The sequence below is a fragment of the Ailuropoda melanoleuca genome, chromosome 15 (genome assembly GCF_002007445.2).
Source record: "Ailuropoda melanoleuca isolate Jingjing chromosome 15, ASM200744v2, whole genome shotgun sequence".
Lineage (NCBI taxonomy): Eukaryota > Metazoa > Chordata > Mammalia > Carnivora > Ursidae > Ailuropoda > Ailuropoda melanoleuca.
The window spans coordinates 15291434-15316819 of NC_048232.1; the positions used below are offsets into that span (position 1 = coordinate 15291434).

General features: G+C 36.3%; 1 protein-coding gene across 1 annotated transcript in view; it reads right to left on the reverse strand.

Moving 5' to 3' along the window:
* Positions 1-25386, reverse strand: part of CUBN (cubilin) — a 259861-nt gene that overhangs the window by 88563 nt on the left and 145912 nt on the right. The window contains exons 37-43 of the mRNA XM_034644347.1: positions 18249-18454; positions 17149-17333; positions 15276-15468; positions 8632-8829; positions 3673-3819; positions 1362-1552; positions 1024-1207 (exon numbers count right to left, since the gene is read on the reverse strand). Coding sequence (XP_034500238.1) covers positions 1024-1207; positions 1362-1552; positions 3673-3819; positions 8632-8829; positions 15276-15468; positions 17149-17333; positions 18249-18454 — 1304 coding nt within the window. The remainder of the gene's footprint in view (positions 1-1023; positions 1208-1361; positions 1553-3672; positions 3820-8631; positions 8830-15275; positions 15469-17148; positions 17334-18248; positions 18455-25386) is intronic.

Below are 25386 nucleotides of genomic sequence, written 5' to 3' on the forward strand. Positions count from 1 at the left end.
ATAGTGTGAGATAACAGACGCTTCACCTATAAAGTAATGGTGCTGGTATTCACAGAGCTGTCTTTCAGGGCTCTTTCCAAGTGCCAGAGCTGTATGTGGTGGGAAGTAACAGGAGTACATTCCCTGTGCTCATGGAACCTGCTCAAGCTATTAGACGATTTCCTGTGTCATCATCTTCCAGAATAAAGAAATTATGCTGACATTTAAAAAATCTCATATTTTAGAGAATATGCAGTAAAATATATGGTTTTATATAGATTAATATGTTTTTAAAAATATATTCAGGAATCTGGGATTGAGGTCATATGATTATCCTGAAATCCATATTATCTAATTTGGGGGGAAGCAAAGATATATTCTCTACTCACATTACTCTCTCTTTTGAAATTATGCTTATTTACTTATTTATTCAATTAAACATTACATAAAAATAAATGGCACAAAATTAAGTCATTACAGTAGAATTAAATATAATTTTAATCAAGTGTAATTAAGTAAAGGTAATTAAGTAAAGATCACCACTGTAATATATAATTAAAGGGTATAACAGAATCAGAGGAATATGTGTTCATTTTAAAAGAAAGCATACAAATGATGATAAAACAATGTAATTACCATTCTTACAATGTTTCCATAACTGAATGTAACTTATAATTAGACATTTTATAGTAGAAAGGACTAAGAAATTTTAGGGTATCCTTAAAATCAGTTTAATTTATACTCATGGAGAATTTTGCTTTGTTCATTCTCTTGGTCAGTAGGCTTGGAAAGAATCTAAGCCTCATTTTACTTAACTGTAGAATGGGAATGACATCAGCCTTAAAAAGTAGCCATGATGAGATACTGAATATATCAAGCACACAGTAAGTACCTGAAAACAGGTAGCTATTCTTGTTAAATTATTTATTATTCTTAGTTTAGAAAAGAAAACTTAACATATTTTTTTCCTCAAATCTATTTAAACAAGGAAGACCAAGCAACTGCAAGAAAAATATGGGCATTATGCTCTGTGAAAATACTTACCTAAACTCTTTGCCTCATATTTGATCTTAAATCCTTGCCCTCCATTACTACCATCAGAAATAAACTGAACAAACATTTGATTATCTGAGGTGAACAGAGTGGACGAAGGATGACTGCCACAAAAATGACCATTTCCTCCATGGAGACCCAAGGGTGGAGAATAGATATCAGGTCCATTTTTCAGCTACGAACACAAATTAAAATTGCATAAATTCCTTCATATTGGGAGCACCCAAGTCCTATCAACTTATGTCCCAGGAGAGAAGAATCATCATTTTCTTTTTTTTGAATGAAGACTGCAAAGATAGTAATTAGAAAAGGTAGCAAGCACGACCTACCACCAAGTAATCCCCCTGGCTGCAAGAAGAATCTCCATTTGGAATCTGGAAGGGCTGTTCAAAATGGACAGCAATGGTCAGACCACTCTGAACAAGGACGTGCCAAGAACAGTTGAGGTTGGGACTGTAGGTCTCCGGATACTGAGGGGATGTGATAATACCTCTGTCTGCATGCAAATATCCACCACAACCTTTCCAAGAAGAAACAAAGGTAATTTACTTAAGTGATATTAATGGGATTTTTACACTTTTCTGTTTTTCTTGAGGATTTTTAAAGTGAAGGCAATAGAAATGTAGTTTGAAGTAACTGGGACCAAAGTATAAGAAATGATTAGCCCAACAAGTTTTTTTTGAGAACACATGACAGGATACTCATTTTGTGGTTTTTCCTAAGATCAGGATACAGAAATAAGCAACAGAGACAAATTACTTTCAGAAGCTTACTTTATAGATGAGTAAGACATAACAATAAACACATAGATAATATGTGGGATGGGGATAAATTCTACAAAAAGTGAATGGGGGAGGGAGAATGGTATCGTATTGTCTGGGGAAGTTAGAGAAGGCCATTACAGTATCACCTGAACAGAGACCTGAGGAAATGAGGGGTCAAGCTGTATGGCTTTGTGAGAGAAGAGCATTCCAGTTCAGAAAACACTTGGTGTAAAGGCTTGAGTGGTACATTATGTAAGTCAGAATTAATGAGGCATAGTGAGTGATCCCAAAGGAAGCAGGGCTAGGTCATGCAGGAAACTGAAAGGACTTATTTTAGGTAAGAGAGGAAGATAGTCAAGGGTTTTGAGCATCAGAATGGCATGATCTTAGATTTTAAAAGCATCACTCTGTCTGTGATACCTGGACTCTAAGGGGGGGGCAGGGAAACGCACAAGTGGGGTGTCCAATAAGGAGGTGACTGCCTATGTCCATGAAGAGATGATAGGGCCTGGACTAGGGGGTAGCAGGAGTAAGGTAGGAAGTGGTTGGGCTCTAGATATATTGGGAAGGTAGAATCATTGTGATTTGTTCATGGTTAGGACACAGGGTGTGAGAGAAAGAGAAGGATCAAGAATGACGTCAAGATTTTTGGCTTGAGCAACTAGAAAGAATGTACTTTCCATTTATTAAGATTTTAAAGAGTGTGGAATGAGCAGGTTTGGAGGGTGGAAGGGGGTGGGAAGCAAGAGTTCAGGTTTCGCATGTTAAATTGGAAATACCTCCTAGATACGCAGCCATCTAGCATGTAGGTGTGCACACACACACACGTATATACATTTATATGTGCACACATACATTTGTCATACACATGTACACGAGAGAGAGAGGTCGGGAGCTGAAGAAGAGAGTGGATGGAGGGAGCAGCCATTAATTTGCCAGTTGTCAGGGGCTGGGCAGCTCAACGAGGGAGTGCAGCGAGTTCACACAACTACTTAAATCACAGGTGGAAATTTATCTTAGGTCTGTCTAATTTCAAAGCCCATTCTCTTAAACCACTATGCAGCCTGCCTCCCTGAGCGTGAAGAAGATAATTTATCTTCCATTGTTCTCCACTCTCTAAAAGACATATATAATAGTGCAGGAAATATTAGATAAATTTTTAATGTCTATATTGAGAGTCTCCTTTAAAATTATGCTTTTTGGTTAAAAGCATGAGCGTCTTTCAATGTTCCATATTTCATGGACTTCTTTAATTTTAATCTTGTTGGCTTTAAAGTTGTTATTGGACTTCCCATTTTATCAAGTTTTGAAAGTCTCGATCATACTGCACATGATCGCCTCCCACATATTGTGCACATTCTCTGACTCATCAAACTCATATTTCAAGAGAACTGAACTCTTCCGGCCAATCCTCCAATGAGTGATTTAAACCAAGAACTTTCTGAAGATATCTTCTATATTCCTTTGTTCACTTCTTAGACTGAAGATTACTCTGACTTACCATTCTTTCGATGTGTTATGGATAAGTGCTCTCTAGTTCTGTTCTAATTGAAGCCCTCAGCTAGGCTGAAAATTTTTTTTAGAGATCTCATTCTTGTGCCTACCAGGAACACACCACCTTTTGTGTGTGTGTTGTCGGGGGAGAGGCCCCACCCAGAGACCCGAAGGCAGGGGATCCTTTTGTAGCACTCGACCACAGTTTTTTGGATCAGGCTCACTACCTGACATAGGACAGCCATCTAGAGGCTGGGCAGAGACCCATGTGAAAAATAAGCAGAGCATATTAGGGAAAGAGAGAGAGGGAGATGATGAGGTGAGATGACATGATATGATAAAAACAAAACGAAAAAATAAGAAAAAAATCTGAACATATTACTTTTGTGAAAGGATGCGTTAAAGCCCGCTCCGGTTATACTGAAGTCTGAGGTGAGCCGGAGGAACATATACTCTCCAGTGGAGCGGATGGGTCCAGGGATCTCTCTGCCACAGAGAGCTGCCAGCTGCGGGGCCAGGTTACTGTCTCCTACAGCAAAGAAAGGAAATGTCAGTGGCAAAATACGGTGTCTTCAGAATCTCCTCTACCATCCTTTGCAACCCAGACTAAGCAGCTCATACATTTTTCTCAGAACATCAACGTTCCTAGGAGATAATGAGATTCTCAAATACAAGGACACTCCAGGGGTTACATCTCTCTGGCTCCAGCTCCTAATTGTGCTGCCTACCTTTTGCTTTACCCTTTATGTTAAAGTCTCCTTTGACAGTTCCCACTGTCTTTCTAAAAACTGGGTAACAGTTCTTCCTGGCGCTAAAACTCAAAATGAGGGTACATGGGGGTTGGAAAATGACAGAGGAGCAGTGCCGACGTGTATGTTAGAGACTCAGCTAAATTACTCTGATCACCGAAGGTCAAATATCTGAAAGAGAAGAAAGATTGGTTCTTCAGCCTCAGATCCTACACTAATGTTGTAAGGTCATTTGCCAAGAGGTGTGCAACGTTTATATGACCCTCTCTTCAGCTCCAGAGGGTTTTTTAGTTGTGACTGTTTTGTGGGTTTTTTAGATTTTTCATTTGTTTGATTTTGTTTATTCTTTTTACTATTAAAAGAACACACTTATGTCCACCTGTATGGAGGATGAGAAAAGACAAGTTTCAGCAAGTGTGCCTTCCAGGGAGAGAGGCAAAGGCCAACTGGTTCACCTCATGGTTCTTTTTCCTTTTTACTACTCTTGGATATAAGCAACTTGGAACAAAGCCACAATCAAAGCCAGAGTGGAGCAAAGGAAATGACAGGATATTTGGATTCCTTGGCTGGGGAAATACATGGTTTTCTTCTCCCTCTAAGGAAAATGCTTAATAAACTTCAAGCTTATAAAAACTGAAAATAGACTATGAGACGTGAGGAAATGTGCCCCTGTAACACAGCCAGCAAAATGAATCCCTTTGACGTTGATCACCACCCAAAACTCACTCATGATTAACTACTGCAGAAAACAGGGTATTGTCTGGGATTACAAATGCAATGGCATAGCTGTAAGGAGGAGATGCTTGAAAGGTATTCTTTGCAGGGTTTCTGACCTCTGGAAATGTTTGTGTTTTTTATAATTCAAAAGTTTCTCTCTCTAACTTCTTTTGCACTTGCTATCTTCACTGTGATATTTTGCTACACATTTTGCCCCAAATTGTTTTTGTTGACTTATTCTCTAATTGTCAAAATTATAAAATTTTGAAGTTTATTGTATGCTGTTATTCATATCACAGGTGCATATTTTCTCTCTTAGTGAGACGGGGTAAGGTCTACTGATTTTTATTTCTTTTCTTTTTTTTTTTTTAAAGATTTTATTTATTTATTCAACAGAGATAGAGACAGCCACAGCGAGAGAGGGGACACAAGCAGGGGGAGTGGGAGAGGAAGAAGCTGGCTCATAGCGGAGGAGCCTGATGTGGGGCTCGATCCCACAACGCCGGGATCACGCCTTGAGCCAAAGGCAGACGCCTAACCACTGTGCCACCCAGGCGCCCTTATTTCTTTTCTAAACTTCACCTCAGACTGTCTGATGAAACAATGCTTATCTCTAAATAATTATTTATTGGTTACCTAACTGATGAGTTGGTAGATAACCCAATAACCACACGATGGTTTGTTTCTCTCCCCAGTATCCGTAATAAGGTAGAAATACTGAGGTATTTCTAGAACCTTCTACAACTTCACCATGTGGATTATGGCAGGAATGAACCTGATCTTTAAGGAAAGGGGAAAATCAAAGGTAAAGAACCAGGGCTACAAGGTAGTCTGGTGATTCTCCTTCTAGTCAAGACTCCTCATTTTAAAGATGTGGAAACTGAGGCCAAGATTACCAATAGCTGACATTTATCAAGCAATTATTACCGATTTGAGTGGTAAATGTAATACCAGACTGTATCTTCACAATAACATTATTAGGTAGATATTTTTATTATCTGAATTTTGTAAATGGGAAACAGTCTTAGGGAAGATATAGAATTTGCACAAGGGCACAGAGTATAGAAGCCAACAAGGATTTAAAACCTTCACTAAATAACTCCAGATGCTCAAACTATGCTATTGAATGATTTCTCTAGGATCACATAGAAAGTACATAAATAATAAAAGGATTACTGATTTTTGGCACAATTATTTTTTTGCCTTTCTTCCCCTTTTTTCTGTGGTTTTCTTTTTTTTAACTTTTTCTAGGGCAATGTAGTTTCACAGAACCTCAATTTGGGGGAATCTTAGGCATGTAAAATTTGTTGGTACGTGGTCTGGGAAAAATGGATTCAGTCTTGAACCATCACAATCCTGTAAAATGAATAAGCAGGTGGGAGAGTGACTCAGGTCTCCCAGGAAGGCTGCAGGGCCCTCTCTGGGGTGGCCCAGCAATGTCCACAACCAGCCTGGAACCAAGGGCCACAGGCCGAAGGCTTGTGACGACTGGCCAATGGCACAAGTGGCCTGTAAGTATTATTGCTTGTGGTCAATGGCTTTAGATATTTATTTGCTTCAGAATGTGATTTGCCCCCGCTACTCAGAAGCAAAAAAAAAAACAAAAAACTGGCTGAACAAAGAACAAGCAATTGGAGTGGGACTTGAAATTTTATTCTAAATGTAGACTAAACACTGTGCAAATGAACAAAATACCCACCAACCTCCACAGTCGGCACTCAATAGCTACTTCTTGAATGAGTAAAGAAACATATAAGGGACTAATGAGCCTATTCAGTACCTACTCATGTTGTGAATAAAAATCTCTTTGGATAGGTCACGCTCCAATTTAAAACACTGCCATTGTTTTGGCATATAAGTCAATTTGCTGAGCTCCCAAGCTCGATGTCTCAGCAAGAACACTTCCAGTCTACAAAGAGTTCATGATGAAACCTATTTTAGAAATATATTTAGCAAAGTAAATTGAAATCTAAATTAAACAATTCTGAATTCCACATCTATAAAATGCCAGGACTTCCGCTAGGGACTTTTGCATGTATTATGTTCCCTGATATAACCACTCCAAGAAGTAGATATTGGTCTCTCTTTCACAGACAATAAAACAGAAGCGGAGCCATTTAGTATTTTGTGCAAGGTCACACAGAAGAAGAAAACAACTCTCAGGCTTCAGGCTTCTGAAGAATTATTGGTGAAACAAAAAGCAGCTCAATAGAAAGTGAATGTTAAGAGGTAAACCATAATTTACTTCATTACTGGAGTTACCCACTGAGGATATTTTTTTTAAGTTTTACTAGATTCTCTTCACTCAGAATATGTGTGCAAGGACACATTCACATCATTACATGAAAAGTTTTAAATTTTAACATCCACAGGAATGCCCTGATGTGAGAAAAGATGATAATTTCTCTGGGCAATATGCTAATAGCGGACGGTTGATAAGAAAAGGGAGGAAAGTTAAGATTTATCATCTCATCTCATTTGTATGGCTGATTTGAGTTTTGGTGCCCAGCCTCTATGGAAGGAAAATAAAGCCCCTCTGCCATCTCCTGACAGTACTTCATGAAAGTCTAGGGTTGAGGGGATAAGGGAGACAAGAGCTTGCATACTAGTAACCTATGGGAAAAAAGCAAACACATGTTTGTTTGGTCCACAAAATGCTCTACAGCATTTTTTATTAATTTCCAAAATCTATCAGTTGGGAAGTCCATAGAAAATTCTATATCTTCCGTATCTCTTAGAAAACAGGAAGCTAAATAACACTGAGCCTGCCTTCCTAGTAGCTGCCCCTTTAACTCTGTTCTCCAGTTTCACACTATCCTAGTGATGTTCCCTGTTGTCTAGGTAGGCATGTGAGGTAGCAATGTCTGCATCATGGCAAGTAGTGGTGTTCAAACTTTAGGGACCATCATTATCACCTGGAGGCAGGGACAAGGGTCAGGCGAGTGAAGTACTTGCATCATGGGCAATATTCAAGGAGGGGCCAAACACCTTAGAAATCAAGATAAATAATATTTTAGTGCAATATTTTAAAAAATTAAAACTTAATGTAAAATGCTCAAACTATCAAAATTTTAAACCAAGGCAGAATCTGACTCTGCAGTTTGCATGATCCCGCCTTACTTTCCTCACCCTAAACACGGCCCTGCATGGAAGGCTTTTTAAATCACAGATCTAGGACCCATCCTGAGAGTTTTTATTTTAGTAGGTCTGGGTTATGGCTGAAAGATTTGCATTTCTAACAAGTTCCCTGGTGACACTGACTCTGTTGGTCTGGGTCTTGCCCTGTGAGAAACACCGCTCCGCCATGTGAATTGTGAAGCACAATTTTGTACATATTGTAAATTAGCATTATGCTTATCCTCCACTCATTGCATAGCAACACCACACCTGTGCACAGAGGAAAAAGTGAAAAATGTTAGCCCTTAATTCTGCCTATTCTACCCAGAGATTCAGTAGACAAAGAGAATTGAATATATTGCAATTACATACACTTCTTCACACTTGGATCTTAAAGCCATAGGTATAAAATATCAAAATTTATCTCTAATGCCTTTCAACACGAAAGCAACACCACCTGGAAACTTGGACCATTACTTCCTATGTAAGCCAAAGGTAGTGCTTTTTCTTAGGAGTGTAATGCTGTCCCTGACATAATACGTGCATTCCTCTGTTACAGGCAATTTTAATACTTTTCTTACATTCTTTAGCAATTGTAGCCAATTCTGCTATTGGGTGCCTTCATTGACCATAATACCTGGGAGCTTCCATACAAAACGGATGGAGGCAGCAAACAAGTATTATCGTAACTGAACGTAACTAACTATGTGTTAGGGCTGAAACTTGGTAGTTTTTTATTTTGTTTCAATCTTTCTCACCATCTCTTATCACCAGTTTGTCATAGTCGCATGTTCTGTGAGCTTCGATGTCCAGGGAAAGGATGTTGAGTTCCACAGTAGCATCTGGAGCCTGAATAAGCCACATACAGTCCACGTGGTTGCTGTAGCTCTCGGGCCAGCCTGGGGAGAAGAGAAAGACGGGCGCATCTCCTGTCCTCAGGAAGCCACCGCAAGCACCTGTTGACAGAAAAAACAACATCTATGAAATAACTCTGGTGGGAGAAAATCTAGCATGTTTATTTTACAGTGGCGGCCCTGAACTGAGAGGAAACAACCAATTAAAACAGAGTTCTCAAAGAAATCTAGAAATATTTCATTAAACCTGCTGACTCACACAGCTGCGATTTCCCTTAATTTGTCTTTTGTGTAAGAAAAACACACTTGATTCGCTTTTATCACCATAGTTTTGCCACACGGCCCATTTATTGATTAGTGTCTGTTATCTGTTGAGTACGAAGTTAGTCCATGCAGAAGACCCTATTATGATTCTCTTGTTACTGTTCTTCATGTTTCCTCTGGACTTCAATCTTCACTTTTTCAGCATAAATATTCACCATGTAATTTATATCTGGGCAACCTTGAAATAATTTTCAATTTGGTGAAAAGTATAACAACAGCCTTTATTTCTCAGTTTGTTTAAAATTAGTTTTATTGATCTCATAAAACTAACCCTTTTAAAATATACAATTCAGTGGGTTTTAGTATATTCACAAAGTTCTGTAACCCTCATTGATCATTTTAGAACATTTTCACCATTCCAAAGACACTTTAAACCCATTACCACTGATAGCTTGCTTGTTTTCCACTCTACCAGTCCATGGGGACCACGAATCAACTTTCTGTCTCTGTCTATGGCTTTGCCTGTTCTTGACATTTCATATAAATATAATCATACAATATGTGATTAGCTTTTGCAGCTAGCTTCATTCACTTAGCATGTTTTAAGGCTCATCCATATTGCAGCAGGCATCACATCAGTACTTCCTTCATTTCCCTTCATTCACTCATTTCTTTGTTTTAAGGCTAATAGTACTCCACTCTATGGATAGAACACATTAAATTTTATCAACTGTTTGACATTTGGGTTGTTTCTGCTTTTTCACTATTATGAAAAATGCTTCTATGGACATTGAATGTATAAATTTTTGTGTGGACATATGTTTTCAATGCCATTAGGTATATGACTAGGAATTTAATTGCTGGATCATATGATAACCCAGGGTTTCAATTCTTGAGGAACTACTAAACTGTTTTCCAAAATGGTTACACCTTTTTATATTTTTACACAGGGTTCCAATTTCTCCACATCCTTGCCAACACTTGTTACTGTTTGTCTTATTGATTATAATCATCCTAGTGAGTGCTAAATATATATTTTCCAGTATACCACTTTAATTCACTTGTTCTTTTTTTTTACTATATATATTTTTAAGTAATTTTCTCAGTGGTTGTTCTAGGGATTACAATTAGCCTTTTAATTTGCAAAAATGTAGTTTGGATTGATATTAATTTAGTAGTTTGAATAGTATACAAAACTTTGCTCTAATATAATTCCATTCCAACCCTCCCATCCTTTGATGCTATTATTGTCATAAAGATTATATATTTAAACATTACAACCCCATCAACATAGTTTTATAGTCATTTCTTGATGTAGTTGTCTTTAAATCAGAAAGCAGAAGAAAAGATCTACAAACAAAAATACACTTACATTGTCTTCATACGTACTTATGCCCTTCTCTTACTGTTTAGTAGTAGTGAAAACATGCTATGGTACTTTCATTTCAGCCTGAAGGCCTCCCACTAGAATTTCTTGTACAGTTGATCTGCTAGCAATAAAATCTCTGAACTTTCATTTATCTGGGAGTGTTTTAATTTCTACTTAGTTTGGAGGATACATTTGCTAGATATAGATTTTTAATGAACGATCTTTTTATTTCAGCACTTTGAATATGTCATTCCACTGCTTTCTGGACTTCATGGTCTCTGATGAGAAGGGAGGTATTCATCTCATTGAGGACTCCTTTTACATGATAGGTCACTTTCTCTTGGTCCTTTCAAGATGACCTCTTTTTCTCAGATTTGATATTTTGTGATGTGTCTAGGTGTGGGTTTCAGTGAGTTTATCCTATTTGGAATTTACTGAACTTCTTGGATGCGTAGATTAATATTTTTTTGTCAAATTTGTGAAGTATTCAGATACTATTTCCTCAAATATTCTTTGTTCTCCTTTCCCTCCTCTTCTGGGACTCTCACTGTACATATGTTAGTATAACTGATAATTTCTGAGGCTCTGAACAAAATTTTTCAGTCTTTTCTTTCTTTCTCACAGACAGGCTAATCTCAGTTGACCTATCTTCAAGTTCACTGATTCTTTCTTCTGGCTGCTCAAATCTGTCCTTGAGCCTCTCCAGGGATTTTTCATTTCAATTATGATACATTTCAACTCCAGAATTTCTAGTAGGCTGGGTTTTTTTTTTTTCTTTTAGTAATTTCTATCACTTTTTCGATATTTTCTCCTTGGTGATACATTATTCCCATATTTTCCTTTAGTTCTTTAGACATGGTTCCTTTTAACTATTTAACATATTTATGATAGCTAATTCAAAGTCTATGTGTGTTGGGATATGCCTATAAGGCTCTAGCTGGCAGTTTACAACTCTGCCTTAGACTTTTGCTTCCTGCTTACACAGACCTCAAGATCATATAGAGGTAAGAGATTAGGGCCTTCTTGTGTCTTTTCTTGGACATGTGCACAGCCCTGCACATATGTGTGGCTTTCTAGATTCCCAGATGTATGTCAGAGTTTTCCAAAGCTCCCTATGGATATCTCACCCCCCAGATTTTTCTTTTTACAGTTTTATTCAGTCTCTTGTTAGCTGCAGCTGGTATCACTGCCATATGCAATTGTGACATTAAATAATTGCTACTAATTTTTTCCATAAACACACTGGGGATAGAGCTATTGGCACTGAGCAACCTCTGAGGCAGGTCAAATGAAGACAAGTCCTGAGAATGGAGCTCTCCTAGGAAGTTGCCAGATAGGTCAAACAATGGCAATTCCTTAGGAATAGGATGTTTCTGTAGCTCCAGACCTGTTCTACCCCTTTCAATACTTGCTAGGCTGCTAGTTTTCACAGCTACCAAAGTTCTGAGGATACTGAAAGGCAACTACAAAACTGAGACAAGGGGAGAGATGGAAATAGGGAGAATTATGATGCCAGAAAGTTGACTGTTTCACTGAGATTCAGCCATCATCCCTGAAAAAACACTCTTTAGATTATAGCAAGCTTTGATTAATTTCCAGAGTTCTCAAAAGTTGATTTTGACAATGTTCTCATTGTTTTTACACAGGAATGGATTTTCAGAGATCCTTATTCCACCATTCCAGAGGTTTATGACTTTTATATCAGTCCATGTTTGAATCTTACTAGGACCACCAGGAAGTGAGTGTAAACTTTTATAGGACTAGGTCTTAATTCCTTTATCCTATTACCACATAGGCTACAGAAGTAAAGAAAAAAGAGACACATGAAAGCAATTTTCAAGCGAAAGATACGAATATTACTCAGCGTCTTCAAATGTTAAGATTTTCCTCTATGTGAAATATTTCTTTTTTTTTTTTTTAAAGATTTTTTATTTATTTATTCGACAGAGAGAGAGACAGCCAGCGAGAGAGGGAACACAAGCAGGGGGAGTGGGAGAGGAAGAAGCAGGCTCCCAGCAGAGGAGCCTGATGTGGCTCGATCCCAGATCGCTGGGATCACGCCCTGAGCTGAAGGCAGACGCTTAACCGCTGTGCCACCCAGGCGCCCCTATGTGAAATATTTCTTATCTTGAATTTATGAAAGGCAGTTGTCACACTAAATAAAATACTCATTTTTTCCTCATTTCCAAACACACGGTGAAATTACATTTCCTGATACTTTTATGGTTGAATGAGACCATTTGACCAGTTTGAGCCAAAGACTTATGAGCAAAATGACTTGTGTCCCTTTTAAGATGAGCACTTTTACACTGAGATATCCCAGGGCTCTCTGTCCTCCTGCCATGATCACAGTCAATGCCCCAGACAATGTCAGGTCCAGCAGCCTGGGCTATGGAGTGATACTGATGACAAGGCACCTAGTTAATCTAAAAGGAATGTGTAGCACAAACCAGAAAAACTATTATTTTTCAGCAACTCAGAGTTTGGAATTGCTTGTTACTGCAGCATAACTAAGTATGTCCTGACTGATATGCTGACTAAGGTTTTCCTACTTGACATTTTTAATTTCCTTCAGATGATTCTAGCCCACATTAAGCTCAACTTCCTTTGCTTGCTTTTCTTCTGCCTGTACCACCTGCTTTGTCATTAAATAATTTAATTACTATATTGTTATTTAAGTGACCTATGAATGCTTTGTTTTTCCCAATTATTTTTAAGCTCCTGGAGAGCTGAGATCATATCTTTGTTTCTTAGTCACCTTGATATATCTATAACAAATCCTCAATAAATGTTTATTGAATTAAACTAAATATATGTATGTGTAAGAAATGCTGAGGGTACAATGTTCAATATATTAATACATTTTAAAATGTTAAGCTTTTTTTTTTAGTTTTAATAAATCTTTCAGAATGTTCTAGATACCTAGTAAATCATAAAATTATCTTACCTGCTCACTTTCCTTTTCCTTTGTTCTTGATTGAGGAATATAAGATTTATGATATTGCATTTGCTTATCCACTTAAATCATATAATTACAGAGCAGAAGTACCAGAAGAGAATTTGTCATTTTTTGAGTATTAAATTATATTTGTTTATACAATATTTTGCATGAGTAAGTGATTCCTTTTCTAACTTGAGATTTGTGGATACCAAAAAAGCTTAACTCAAGTTTACTTATGAGAGATTTCTGGAATTAAATGGATAGCTCTAAATTACATTTGGCAATCTTGTTGATGATTCTTTGCTCTTAGATAAGTAGATTAATATTTTAGGAAACAAATCCATATTCAATGCTATGGAAGCATCTTGTAAGGGAGGTGAAAATAACATCTCAGAAGAGAATACTCCAGGGCCATTAAATAAAAACAAGTATGAATTATACCTTTACCAGTTTTCTTTGTCAATACAAATTCCCAAGAAGCTAGAAACAAATAGATTCTAATCTTTTAGGATCTGCAAAGTCTTAGAACAAGTTCAAAGTTTGAATATTCTTCAATGAGAACCTATGATAATGTGTCTCAATTGGGTATAGCTGACCCTTGAACAATGAGGGGCTTAGGGGTGCCATCTCCCAGCACAGTCAAAAATCCATGTAACTTTTTTTTTAAGTAGGCTATATGCTCAATGTGGACTTGAGCTCATGACCCTGAGATTGAGTCATGTGCTCTACCAACTGAGCCAGTCAGGTGCCTCAAAAATCCATGTAACCTTGACTCCCCAAGAACTTAATTACTAATAGACTACTGTTGACCACAAGTCTTATTGATGACATAAATAGTCAATTAACACATATTTTGTACGTAATGCGTACTATATGCTGTATTCTTACAATAAAGTAAGCTAGAGAAAAGAAAATGCTAAGAAAATCACGAGGAAGAGAAAACATATTTACAGCACTGTACTGTGTTTACTGAAAAAAATTCTCATATAAGTGGATTTTTTAAAATCCCATGCAGTTTTAAACTTGTGTTGTTCAAAGGTCAACTGTATACCAAGGACTGATAATATCCTCCAAGAAATGTCTGTCAAACTTTTATGTCAACCCATAAAAGTCATTCAAAATTGTTTAAACAAATTATTAAGAAAAAATCAGTCTCTCCCAACTCTGCTTACTGAGGGAATTAAGGAGGTCTTAAACGTAGTGAAATAAAAGTTTAACAATTAGGCTAATTTTACCATGAAACATGAAGGTTTGCAATCAACTAAGGAGAAAGTGAAGCATTTCTGAACGTACATTTAAAATTAAATATAGAGGAAACATAGGTACTTCTGTCTACTAGTTGATCCATAATGTTGTATGTGTGTATTTTATGTGTGGGAGCATGTATAGTATTTACAAATCAAATTTTCAGAGATCTCTAAAGGGGTCTCTAGAAATTATAAGTAGGGGCACCCAGGTGGCTCAGTCAGTTAAGTGTCTAACTCCTGATTTCTGTTCAGGTCATGATCTCAAGGTCATGAGATCGCGCCCTGCATTGGACTCCATGCTAAGTGTGGACCCTGTTTCAGATTCTCTCTCTCTCTGCCCCTCCACCCTCCTTGTGTGCCCTCTGTCTTGAAAAAGAAAGAAGGAAGGAAGGAAGGAAGGAAGGAAGGAAGGAAGGAAGGAAAGAAGGAAAGAAGAAAAGAAAGAAAGGAAAGTTATAAGTAGAATGCTTCATGGATATCAAAGCCCTAAATAAAATAAAAAATATAATGGGAAACGAGCATTTTTAAAAAGCACATGTACAGTTTTTACAAAATGCAGTATGTATGAAATTAAAAGAATACCTGTACATATGGAGGAAGGGCTTTAGGGCTGTACTTATCCTTCTTAGTCATTTACATGTTTGGCTTCTGTTATGGTAAGACCCTTCGAAAGACTAGCCCACACATATCAGCCCCTAAACTGAATTTCATTTATCACCAAACATACCTGTAGCAATAGTAGGTAAAGGTCCAACAGAGACATTCACTGCAAACCACTCCAGAAGGAATCCTTTCCCTGTGATTGAAGAGTCAGAAGAAAACTGAAATGTCAAAGAATTTCCAGAGGAGCTAAAAGTTGCGGTCTGGGTACCACAATATGTTCCAGTCAGGCGGGAATGAACACCACGGCCATCATAAATCTGCATATAAAAAAGAAAGAAAGAAAGAAAAAGAAAAACTGGTAATAAAGCACTGAATTTAGGCAATTACCTCTATTTTTCTTCATAAAAAAGAAAACCAAAGGTTTCCTTATGTTATTATAATTTCATGATTATGGGAAAAAATAAGTAAACATTATATATAAGTCCAAATACAAAGCACCATTAAATATAAAATGTGATTGCAAAAACATAAGGTGTTTTAAAATAACTTTATCTTTGCTGCAGAATTGTGTTAATACACAAGTGCTATGTGATACAGCTCATTATTTGATTTACAGTAAAATTTGGGGGTGGAAAAATAGGAACCAAGATGGCTGTACAACCATAGACATTACTGAATGCTTTGGGGCCTCAAAGAAAGGAATTAGAAAGAAAGGGAGAAAACAAGAAGAAAGAGGAAAGGTTTAATGAAAGTGGACAGGTAACTGAAAGCAGAATTAATGACAACAACAAAAGAATCACAATTTGCAAGTGATCACCACACATTCAAAGCACTCAATAAATTTTTTCATTTGGTTTGAAATATTAAACTACCTATTTAGAGACACAGTTTGATCATTACAAATAGAGCATGAAGCACATTTTTTTTTCAGCACATGTGGATGAATGCTATCCAACCACATTTCCTATCTTTTCCTTCATCTTCCAAATAATTTGGAACAAGCTCATTATAATTGTTATAAATTTCTCTACTGAAGCTACTATATAAGCTAAGTTTTTCATACTATGTAATAATGATTTCCACACACACTGAGCATCTATTAGGTACTGAATTCTATGTGAGGCACTGTAGACCCAAGATGAATATGATGAAATGGAATTCTGGTCTTTGAGAATCTGATAGAATAGTTAAACTCATAGAAGGAAAAAGTAGAATGATGGTTGCAGAGGATGGGAAGAGAGGGAAATAGGGAGATCTTGGTCAAAGGTTACAAAGTTTCCGTTATGCAAGATGAATAATTTTGGAGATCTAATGTGCAGCAATGTGACTAGAGCTAATACTGTAATAGGTAATACTGTGTGTATTATATACTTGAAACTTGCTAAGAGGGTAAATCTTAAATATTCTCACCATGCACAAAAAAAATCCAAATGATAACCATGCAAGGTGGTAGATATATTAATTAGCTTGACTGTAGTGATTATTTCACAATGTATACATATATTTAAACATCAAGTTGTACATCTTATATATATACACAATATTTATTTGTCAGATATACCTGAATAAAACTGAGAAAAAAAAAAAAAAGAATGTGGTAGTGTTTCTGAAATTGATGCAACACCAATGTCTGAATGGCAATAACCACCACAATTATTTATTTATTTATTTTTAAAATGATCCTTCGAACTTTTAACATAATACACAAGAAAATGGGATATAAGGTATAATAAATACTTAAGATATAAACACATGCATAGACAAAGCCCAATAGGTAAATTACAATGATGCTAAAGCAAAGTTCGATACAGAATCCAAAGATAAAAAATATAATACCAGAATTACCTTTTCATCAGTAACCTAGAAGGGGTAATCATGATTTAAGGAAGACCATTTCATGTGATTTGCAAATGCCTGAATAGACAGTAACTTGGGTTTATTTTTGCAAATAAAAATTCACCAAAATTTATAAATATTGATTGTACTTAGAAACTTACCCTTAATTTGTCATAATAGCAGCTATGTGCTGCTTCAATGTCCATCTCCAAGATTCTACCATGGATAACTTGAGATGCATTCACATTTACTACCCATTGGTAATTGGAGTTGTGGGGGTAACGTCCAGGCCATAAGGGAGAGGCAATTTTCCCATGAGTTCCCACAATATTATCATTGCCAAAAACTAGGAGGGAAAACAGAGTAGTAAATCAGATGTACTTAGAACAGCTCTTTAATAAAATGAAAGAAACAAAAGGCAAGGGGTATTGAAAAGGATGGACTTTTAATTGACTGTGATTTCTATTCTGAACACTGAAAGAAATATTGCTTCCCTTTTGGTTTCTGTACTATATATTAATTCCTTGGAGAACAGTGATTTTGTGAATGGAATTTCATCTCCTAAGAAGGTTACATGGTGTGAAAAGAGGAGATAACTTCCCATGTGAAAAGGGGTTCCCAGCCCCCAGGGGACTTGAGGACATGCAATGGGGTATTACCAGGCTCCTTCTGTAATTTTTGTTTACCTATTTTACTTTGTTTTACAAAAGAATGGGGCATGTTTTTAAAAATTTGATAAGGGAAATTGACATATTGGAACCACATGAAGAATAGCTAATTATGAAAAAGTCAAGTTAGAAAATAAAAATATTTAACAATTTAGTCTACTAGAAGAAAACCTTGTTATATCTGAGCAGTTAATTCAATCTTTAATACTAAATGTTTTGAATTTGATGAATATAGAGTTGATGAGAACAAATGAAATACAGTTGATATCAATATACTAAACCTGAGCTATAATGCATTAGAAGGCTCTAAAAAATATCATACAAAAAGTTTAATATAACATTAGGTAGAAACTAGAGCTTAAAGAGAATACTAGAGCCATTGAGAATGCTCTCCCCTACTCTTAGAGGCCATTCATATGTAATTTAGTTTTTATAATAAATTTCAAAATTAAGTAATTCCACAAATACAATAAATCTGGGAGAATAGAGTTCAGGAATAGTCTTAACTTTGTGTGTTACTAAGAAATTTGTTATTGTTTCTAGTTCATAGGATGTTTTCTGGAAGACATTCAAGAAAAAAAGAAGCAACTTACTTTTAGTAAATGTGGCTTGGAAGCCTGTGCCACTGCCTGAGCCATCTGAGACAAATCTGATCCACAGGATATGCCCAACAATGGATGAATAATTGAGGGGGAGGACATTTCCACAGTATCGTCCCACCAAGTGACCGGTGGCGTTTCCTTCGCGGACCTCCACAAAATCTCTACTACAGTCCTGAGAATCCTCCAACTGGAAAGTGCTAATTGGGGGGGGGGAGAGTTTAGGAAGATTAAATTGGTAGAATAAGCTTTGGCATTATCCTAAAACATCTGCTGGGTTAAACTGTTCTTTATAAAACTTTCTTTAACTACAATAACTGAGTGAATTCAAAAAATTTCTTTCAGTCAAATTTGTTCAAATCCCTATTCATGAGCTACAAAGACAATTAATATGCTGACTTTACGGAGTTTTCTTTCTAGGGGGAAAGATCGGGCATTCTAGAATACAGGAAAAAAATATATCTTATAAGGCAGAATATCTTAAGTGCCCTCAGCTCTGAAAGCGCTAGAAGATTTGGAGGCAGAGGTACCACATGTGATCGTGAGGCTCAGTACTAGCTTGATGGAGAGATTTCGATGAGATGGAAATGCAAACAGCAGCTGTATTTAAGGTACAGAAATGGTGAGCAGAGAATGCATGTTGATAAAAGTACACACACAGAGAGAGGTGGGCGTATTTAGAAATCACTGTGAGACCCAGTTTGGTTAGAACACTGAGTACTTTTAGGAAAACATTAGAAGACCTAGCCGAAGCAGTATGATGGGCTAATTTTGCCAGAGTTTAAGTGCCAGTCAAAGGTATCTATACTTAATTTCTGAAAAGACAGAATAAATATAGGGTTTGTAATTATAAAGTCTAGTGTTCAGAAATGTGGCCTATTCAACTTGTATTATATTCTGTTGTTGTGAGACATGGGGGAATGAAAGATAGGAAATAATATCTATTTCATGATTGTCACTAGTAACATATAGAGTCTGGAACATGTAGGTGCTAAATGAATGCTTTCAGAACTTGGCCTTAATGTTTTATAAGCTTGGATATATAAACATACAGTCAATACAACCCAATCCACACTGCCAAGACAATTCAATGGGGAAAAGAAAGTCATTCTAACAGGTGGTGCTTCAGTAACTGAATATCCTAATGGAGGAAAAAAAACAAAAAAACAAAAACCCTCAACCTCTGCCTCTCTCCATACACAGAAATAATTTAACATTCTTTATAGATGTAAACATAAGAGCTAGAAACATAAAGCTCCTAGAAGAAAACAGAGAATGTCTAAAACCTTGGGGAAGGCAAATATTTCTTAGATTGAATGCAAAAGGCATTAACCATAAGATTAAAAAAATTAACAAACTCGAGTTCATCAAAAATTAAAATTTCTCCTCAAAGATGTGACTAAGAAAATGAATAGGCAAGTTACAGACTGTGCGGGGGGTGGGGGGGAGAGAAGAGAGAATTACAAAGCATATATCTAACAAGGGACTTGTATCTGGAATATAAAAGGAATTCCTACAAATAAACTATGAAAAAACAGATAACCAAGTTAATAATGACAAAAAATTTGAACAGACTCTTAAAAGAAGTTGAGTGAATAGCCAATGAGAATGTCCAAAGTACTCTGTCATGAGTCATCAGAACAATGGAAATTAAATATCACTGTAAGTTATCATTTCATACCCATCAGAATGGCTAAAATAAGAAAGACTGACAAGATCAAATGTTGGCAAGCATGCACAGCAACTAGAAGTCTCATATATTTCTGGGGGGAATGTACACTGATGGGACCATTTTGAATAATTATTTGACAGTTTCTTATGAAATGAAATACACATCCCATTAATGGTCCAGAAGTTCCCCTCCAAGATAATTATCCAAGAGAAATAAAGAAAAGGATAGTAGTGATGGTTGCACAGAACTGTAAATGTATGTAATGCCACTGAATTGTATACATAAAAATAGGTAAAACACTATTTTTTATATTACATATCTTTTACCATATTAAAAAGACACTTGAATTTTAAGTGGTAAAATTAGATCACCACAGATCTGCTTGAGAAAATTACCCTGCAGTAACATATAATGGCAATATAATATAACAATATTATAACTGGGGACAGCAGAAAAATATATTTTTGTTTTTAGGCATATTGAATCTAACATAATGGTGTATTACCAAAGTGGAACTATCTGTTGGAGCTAATTTGTAGTTTGGACTTCAAAAGAGGCTCTGGGGCTGTGCTTGGAAATCACCTACGTGTATATGATAAGAGCTGAAAGCCCCGCTAGACTGGGGTTTAGAAATGAACATGTGGGAGGTAATTAATAGAGAGAAAGAGAAGAGATGACAGCCGAAGCTTAGGGGAACACCTGCATTTTGTGTATATTAAGAGGAAGAGGAAACAGCAAACACAGGAGTAAGTGTGAAAAGAGGATAAAAACAAGTTCAATGTCATGTCATAAAAGTCAAGAGAGAAAATGAAAGAGAGGGTGAAACTGAGTGATGATGAGTATCAAATAATGCACAGATCTGAGACTAAGAACAGGCTATAGGATTTGGTTGCTAAAAAAAAATTAGTAACTTTTGAAGGAGCAGTTTCTGAGAGTCCCCTATAGAATTATTTTTCAAATATACTAAGGACTAAAACAGATGATTTTTGTGGTTTCCCATGAGATGGTGAATTACAATTATAGCAACAACAAAACAATAACAAACTTTCTATAACACCCAGTAATTTGAATTTACAAGTTCTCTACAATTATTCTTTTTAAGTTCCCATTAACATGTATTAAAATGTATTGATTTTGTTGGTCACAAATTAAGTCTCAGAAAATATTAAAACTATTAAAAAAACATGTTCTATGACGACTATAGAATAAAATGAGAATATAGTAACAGAGATAACAAAAGGTCCCATAATATGGAAACAAAATGTCTTTCCATATAAACCATGTGTTAAATAAAAAGTCGTAATGGAAATTAGACTATAGTTAGGACTGAATGAGAGTGAAAACATTGTGTATTAAAATTTATAGAGTGCAGTCAAAGTAATATTTAGAGGGAAAATAATTGCTTTAAGTGCTTATAAAAGAACAAATATTAAGAAAAATGAGTTAGGTGCCTAATCCTAAAAGTTAGAAAAACAAAGCAGGAAAAAAACATAAAGGATGTAAAGAAACAACAAGACAACATCTGAAGTCAGTGAAATAGAAATGTAGAAAGTACTTTAAAAGAAAAAAATATCAAAAGGTATTACTTTGACAAGACTAACAAAATATAAACTGCTGATAAAACTGATCAGTAATAAAAGAAAGCTTAAATGAGCAATATAACTAATAAGAAAAGGACTTAATTTCAGATACATTTAAACCTTTTTAATTTTAATGATATCCATTAAAAACCTTACGCCAATAAATTTGAACTCTAAGCTTTCTATAAAATATAACTAGTTGGAGAAAAAAATGAAAAACCTAAAAAATTCCATTAAATCAGACAAAAATCAATCTTTAAAGTTGTGCACAGACAACACAAAACCAAAATATGAGACCAGATGATTTCATAGGGGAACTCTACCAAAGCTTCAATGAATCAATGGCCCAACCTCAATCTTATGCAAACCACAACAAAGATTAGAAAAGAGGGTGAGACTCCAGCCTTTTGAGGTTAGTATAATCTTGAGAGCAGAGCCAATCAAGGGAAGTCAAAGAAAGAAAAGTGTAGGTCAACCTAACAATATAGATGAGAAATCGAAAATAAAATATAAGCAAAATGGATCCATCAATTTGTAAAATATATAAATATTTGTAAAATTTCTAATCAAATTGTACCAACAAAGGTTTAAGAATAGAAGATCAATGAGAAAATTCAACACACATACACATGAACACGCACATGTACCCACAACTAAGAGACAAAAATAGATGCAAAATATACTGAATCAAGACAACTGCAGAAAAAGCCTTTGATAAAACTCAACACCTGCTCATCATAAATTCTCTTAGAAAATTAGGAATAGAAGGAAACTTTCTTAATGGGATAAGAAATGCCTACCAAACACTTACAGCAAATATACTCAGAGGTAAAAATTTTAAAACATTTCCTTCCAATCAGAAACAATACAGGGAGCCTGCTCTCATCACTTCGTTCCACATTACACTGAAGGGTTTTCCAGGGAAACAAGACAAGAAAAAGAGGGAAAGGTTGTAAGGACTGGAAAAGAAGAGCTGTCAATTAATATTCAGAAAGGTTCATTCATTGATAAATATTTAGTGTGCACTTTAATGTTTCAGGTTCTCTTCTAGGCACTAAAAATACAGCAGTAGAAAAGAGAAAAAAATCTTTGTCATTCAAAAATATACAATGGTTGCTGGGTAAGATACACAAAAATCAATAGGGTTTCCTTATACCTGCAAACAAAAGTTTAGAACTTAGAACTGCAACTTAGTCAACATTTACTCAACAAACAATTTTTGCTGTCTTCTATATTGTCTCACACTGTCATGGCGGTTGGGGGCAGGACAATGAAAAACATAGAGAATATTCCTCCCTTTCAGGGCCTTCTATTCAAGAAGGAAAGATAGATAATAACTAAGTAGACATATAATGAGGTAGTGATCGAGGAAAAAATAATTTAAGAGGGTGTTATCTTTGGTAAGGCGGCCAGGTTACATCTGTAAGTTTTAAATGGATGCCATTTTCAACAGCAACAACCAAAAAAAGGTGTCTAACTATAAGACCTCTATTTAAAAAATGTGAAAGTTTACTATATGGAAAACCCAAAAGAATCCACTCCCAAACTATTAGAAGTTATAGAGCAATTCAGTAATGTGGCGGGATACAAAAATCAATGCTCAGAAATTAGTTGCATTTCTATACACGAATAATGAGACTGAAGAAAAAGAGATTAGGAAATCCATCCCATTTACAATAGCACCAAAAACCATACGTTACCTTGGAATTAAATTAACCAGAGACATAAAGGAGCTATATTCTAGAAACTCTAAATCACTCTTGAAAGAAATTGAAGACACAAAAAGATGGAAAAATATTACATGCTCATGGATCAGAAGAATTAACATAGTTAAAATGTCCATGCTACCCAGAGCAATCTACACTTTCAATGCTATCCCAATCAAAATACCGATGACGTTTTTCAAAGAACTGGAACAAATAGCCCTTAAATTTGTATGGAACCAGAAAAGGCCCCAAATCACCAAGGAACTATTGAAAAGGAAAAAAAACAAAGCTGGGGGNATTGAAAAGGAAAAAAAACAAAGCTGGGGGCATCACGATGCCATATTTCGAGCTGTACTACAAAGCTGTGATAACAAAGACAGCATGGTACACAAAAACAGACACACAGACCGATGGAACAGAATAGAGAACCCAGAAATGGACCCTCGGCTTTTTGGGCAACTAATCTTTGACAAAGCAGGAAAAAACATCTGGTGGAAAAAAGACAGTCTCTTTAATAAACGGTGCTGGGAAAATTGGACAGCTACATGCAAAAGAATGAAACTTGACCACTCTCTCACACCATACACAAAAATAAACTCCAAATGGATGAAAGACCTCAATGTGAGACAGGAATCCATCAAAATTCTAGAGGAGAACATAGGCAACAACTTCTATGACATCGGCCAGAGCAACCTTTTTCACGACACATCTCCAAAGGCAAGAGAAATAAAAGATAAAATGAACTTATGGGACTTTATCAGGATAAAGAGCTTCTGCACAGCCAAGGAAACAGTCAAAAAAACTAAGAGACAGCCCACGGAATGGGAGAATATATTTGCAAAGGACACCACAGATAAAGGACTGGTATCCAAGATCTACAAAGAACTTCTCAAACTCAATACACGAGAAACAAATAAACAAATCATAAAATGGGCAGAAGATATGAACAGACACTTTTCCAATGAAGACATACAAATGGCTAACAGACACATGAAAAAATGTTCAAAATCATTAGCCATCAGGGAAATTCAAATCAAAACCACACTGAGATACCACCTTACGCCAGTTAGAATGGCAAAGATAGACAAGGCAAGAAACAACAATTGTTGGAGAGGATGTGGAGAAAGGGGATCCCTCCTACATTGTTGGTGGGAATGCAAGTTGGTACAGCCACTCTGGAAAACAGTGTGGAGGTCCCTTAAAAAGTTAAAAATTGAACTACCCTATGACCCAGCCATTGCACTACTGGGTGTTTACCCCAAAGATACAGACGTAGTAAAGAGAAGGGCCATATGCACCCCAATGTTCATAGCTGCATTGTCCACAATAGCCAAATCATGGAAGGAGCCGAGATGCCCTTCAACAGATGACTGGATTAAGAAGCTGTGGNACTAGGAATGTACTGTATGGTGACTAACATAATAAAATAAAAAAACATTGGAGGGAGTTTTTGCTGAGAAGAAGCAAGACAAGACAAAAAGAAGAAAGAATGACCTAGAAAGACTGTAGAGAAGAAACTGACAGGGGGAAAAATGTCTCGAGAATAGAAAACTTACTTTCCTATTGTGTGTATCTTTCAGCCAATGTTCAACATTGTGTGTTGCAAGATATCACATGATAGTAAGTAGAGTGCTCTCCTGGGGCTCTATCTCAGCTAATGGATGAGGATGACAGACCACCAGCCTGAGGTTCTGAGCTCCTCAAGCCCCTCTATGGGATGAATGTTATCAGGCACACATCCAAGCATTCACGGCCAACCGAAAGGCTAGAACAAACAAGTCAGATCTGCGCTACCATTGCTTCTCAAGCCAGATTCTAGCATTGGTCAGTCTCTAGTCAGACAAACAGTGAGTTTGTGGCTCTCATAATCTCACCAAGCTGAGTTATTACAATATAGATCGTCTGTATCAATATTCTAGACACAGCTTTAGCAGCAAGCTATGATCAGTAACTGAGTAGCAGAAGAAATCAGGAAAAATCCACGTCAAGCTAAGCAGACTATACGTTTGTCCTTACCCCCATTGTCTTCCTTGACAATTTACTCTTTCGTAATACCAAGTTTCTATCGACAGTCATTTCTGGCAAACGACTGTTCTGAATCTGTCTTTAGGATGATGAATTAGCACTTAAATTCAGGCTCGGTTTTATTACCCATAACATTTTCAATAAGGAAT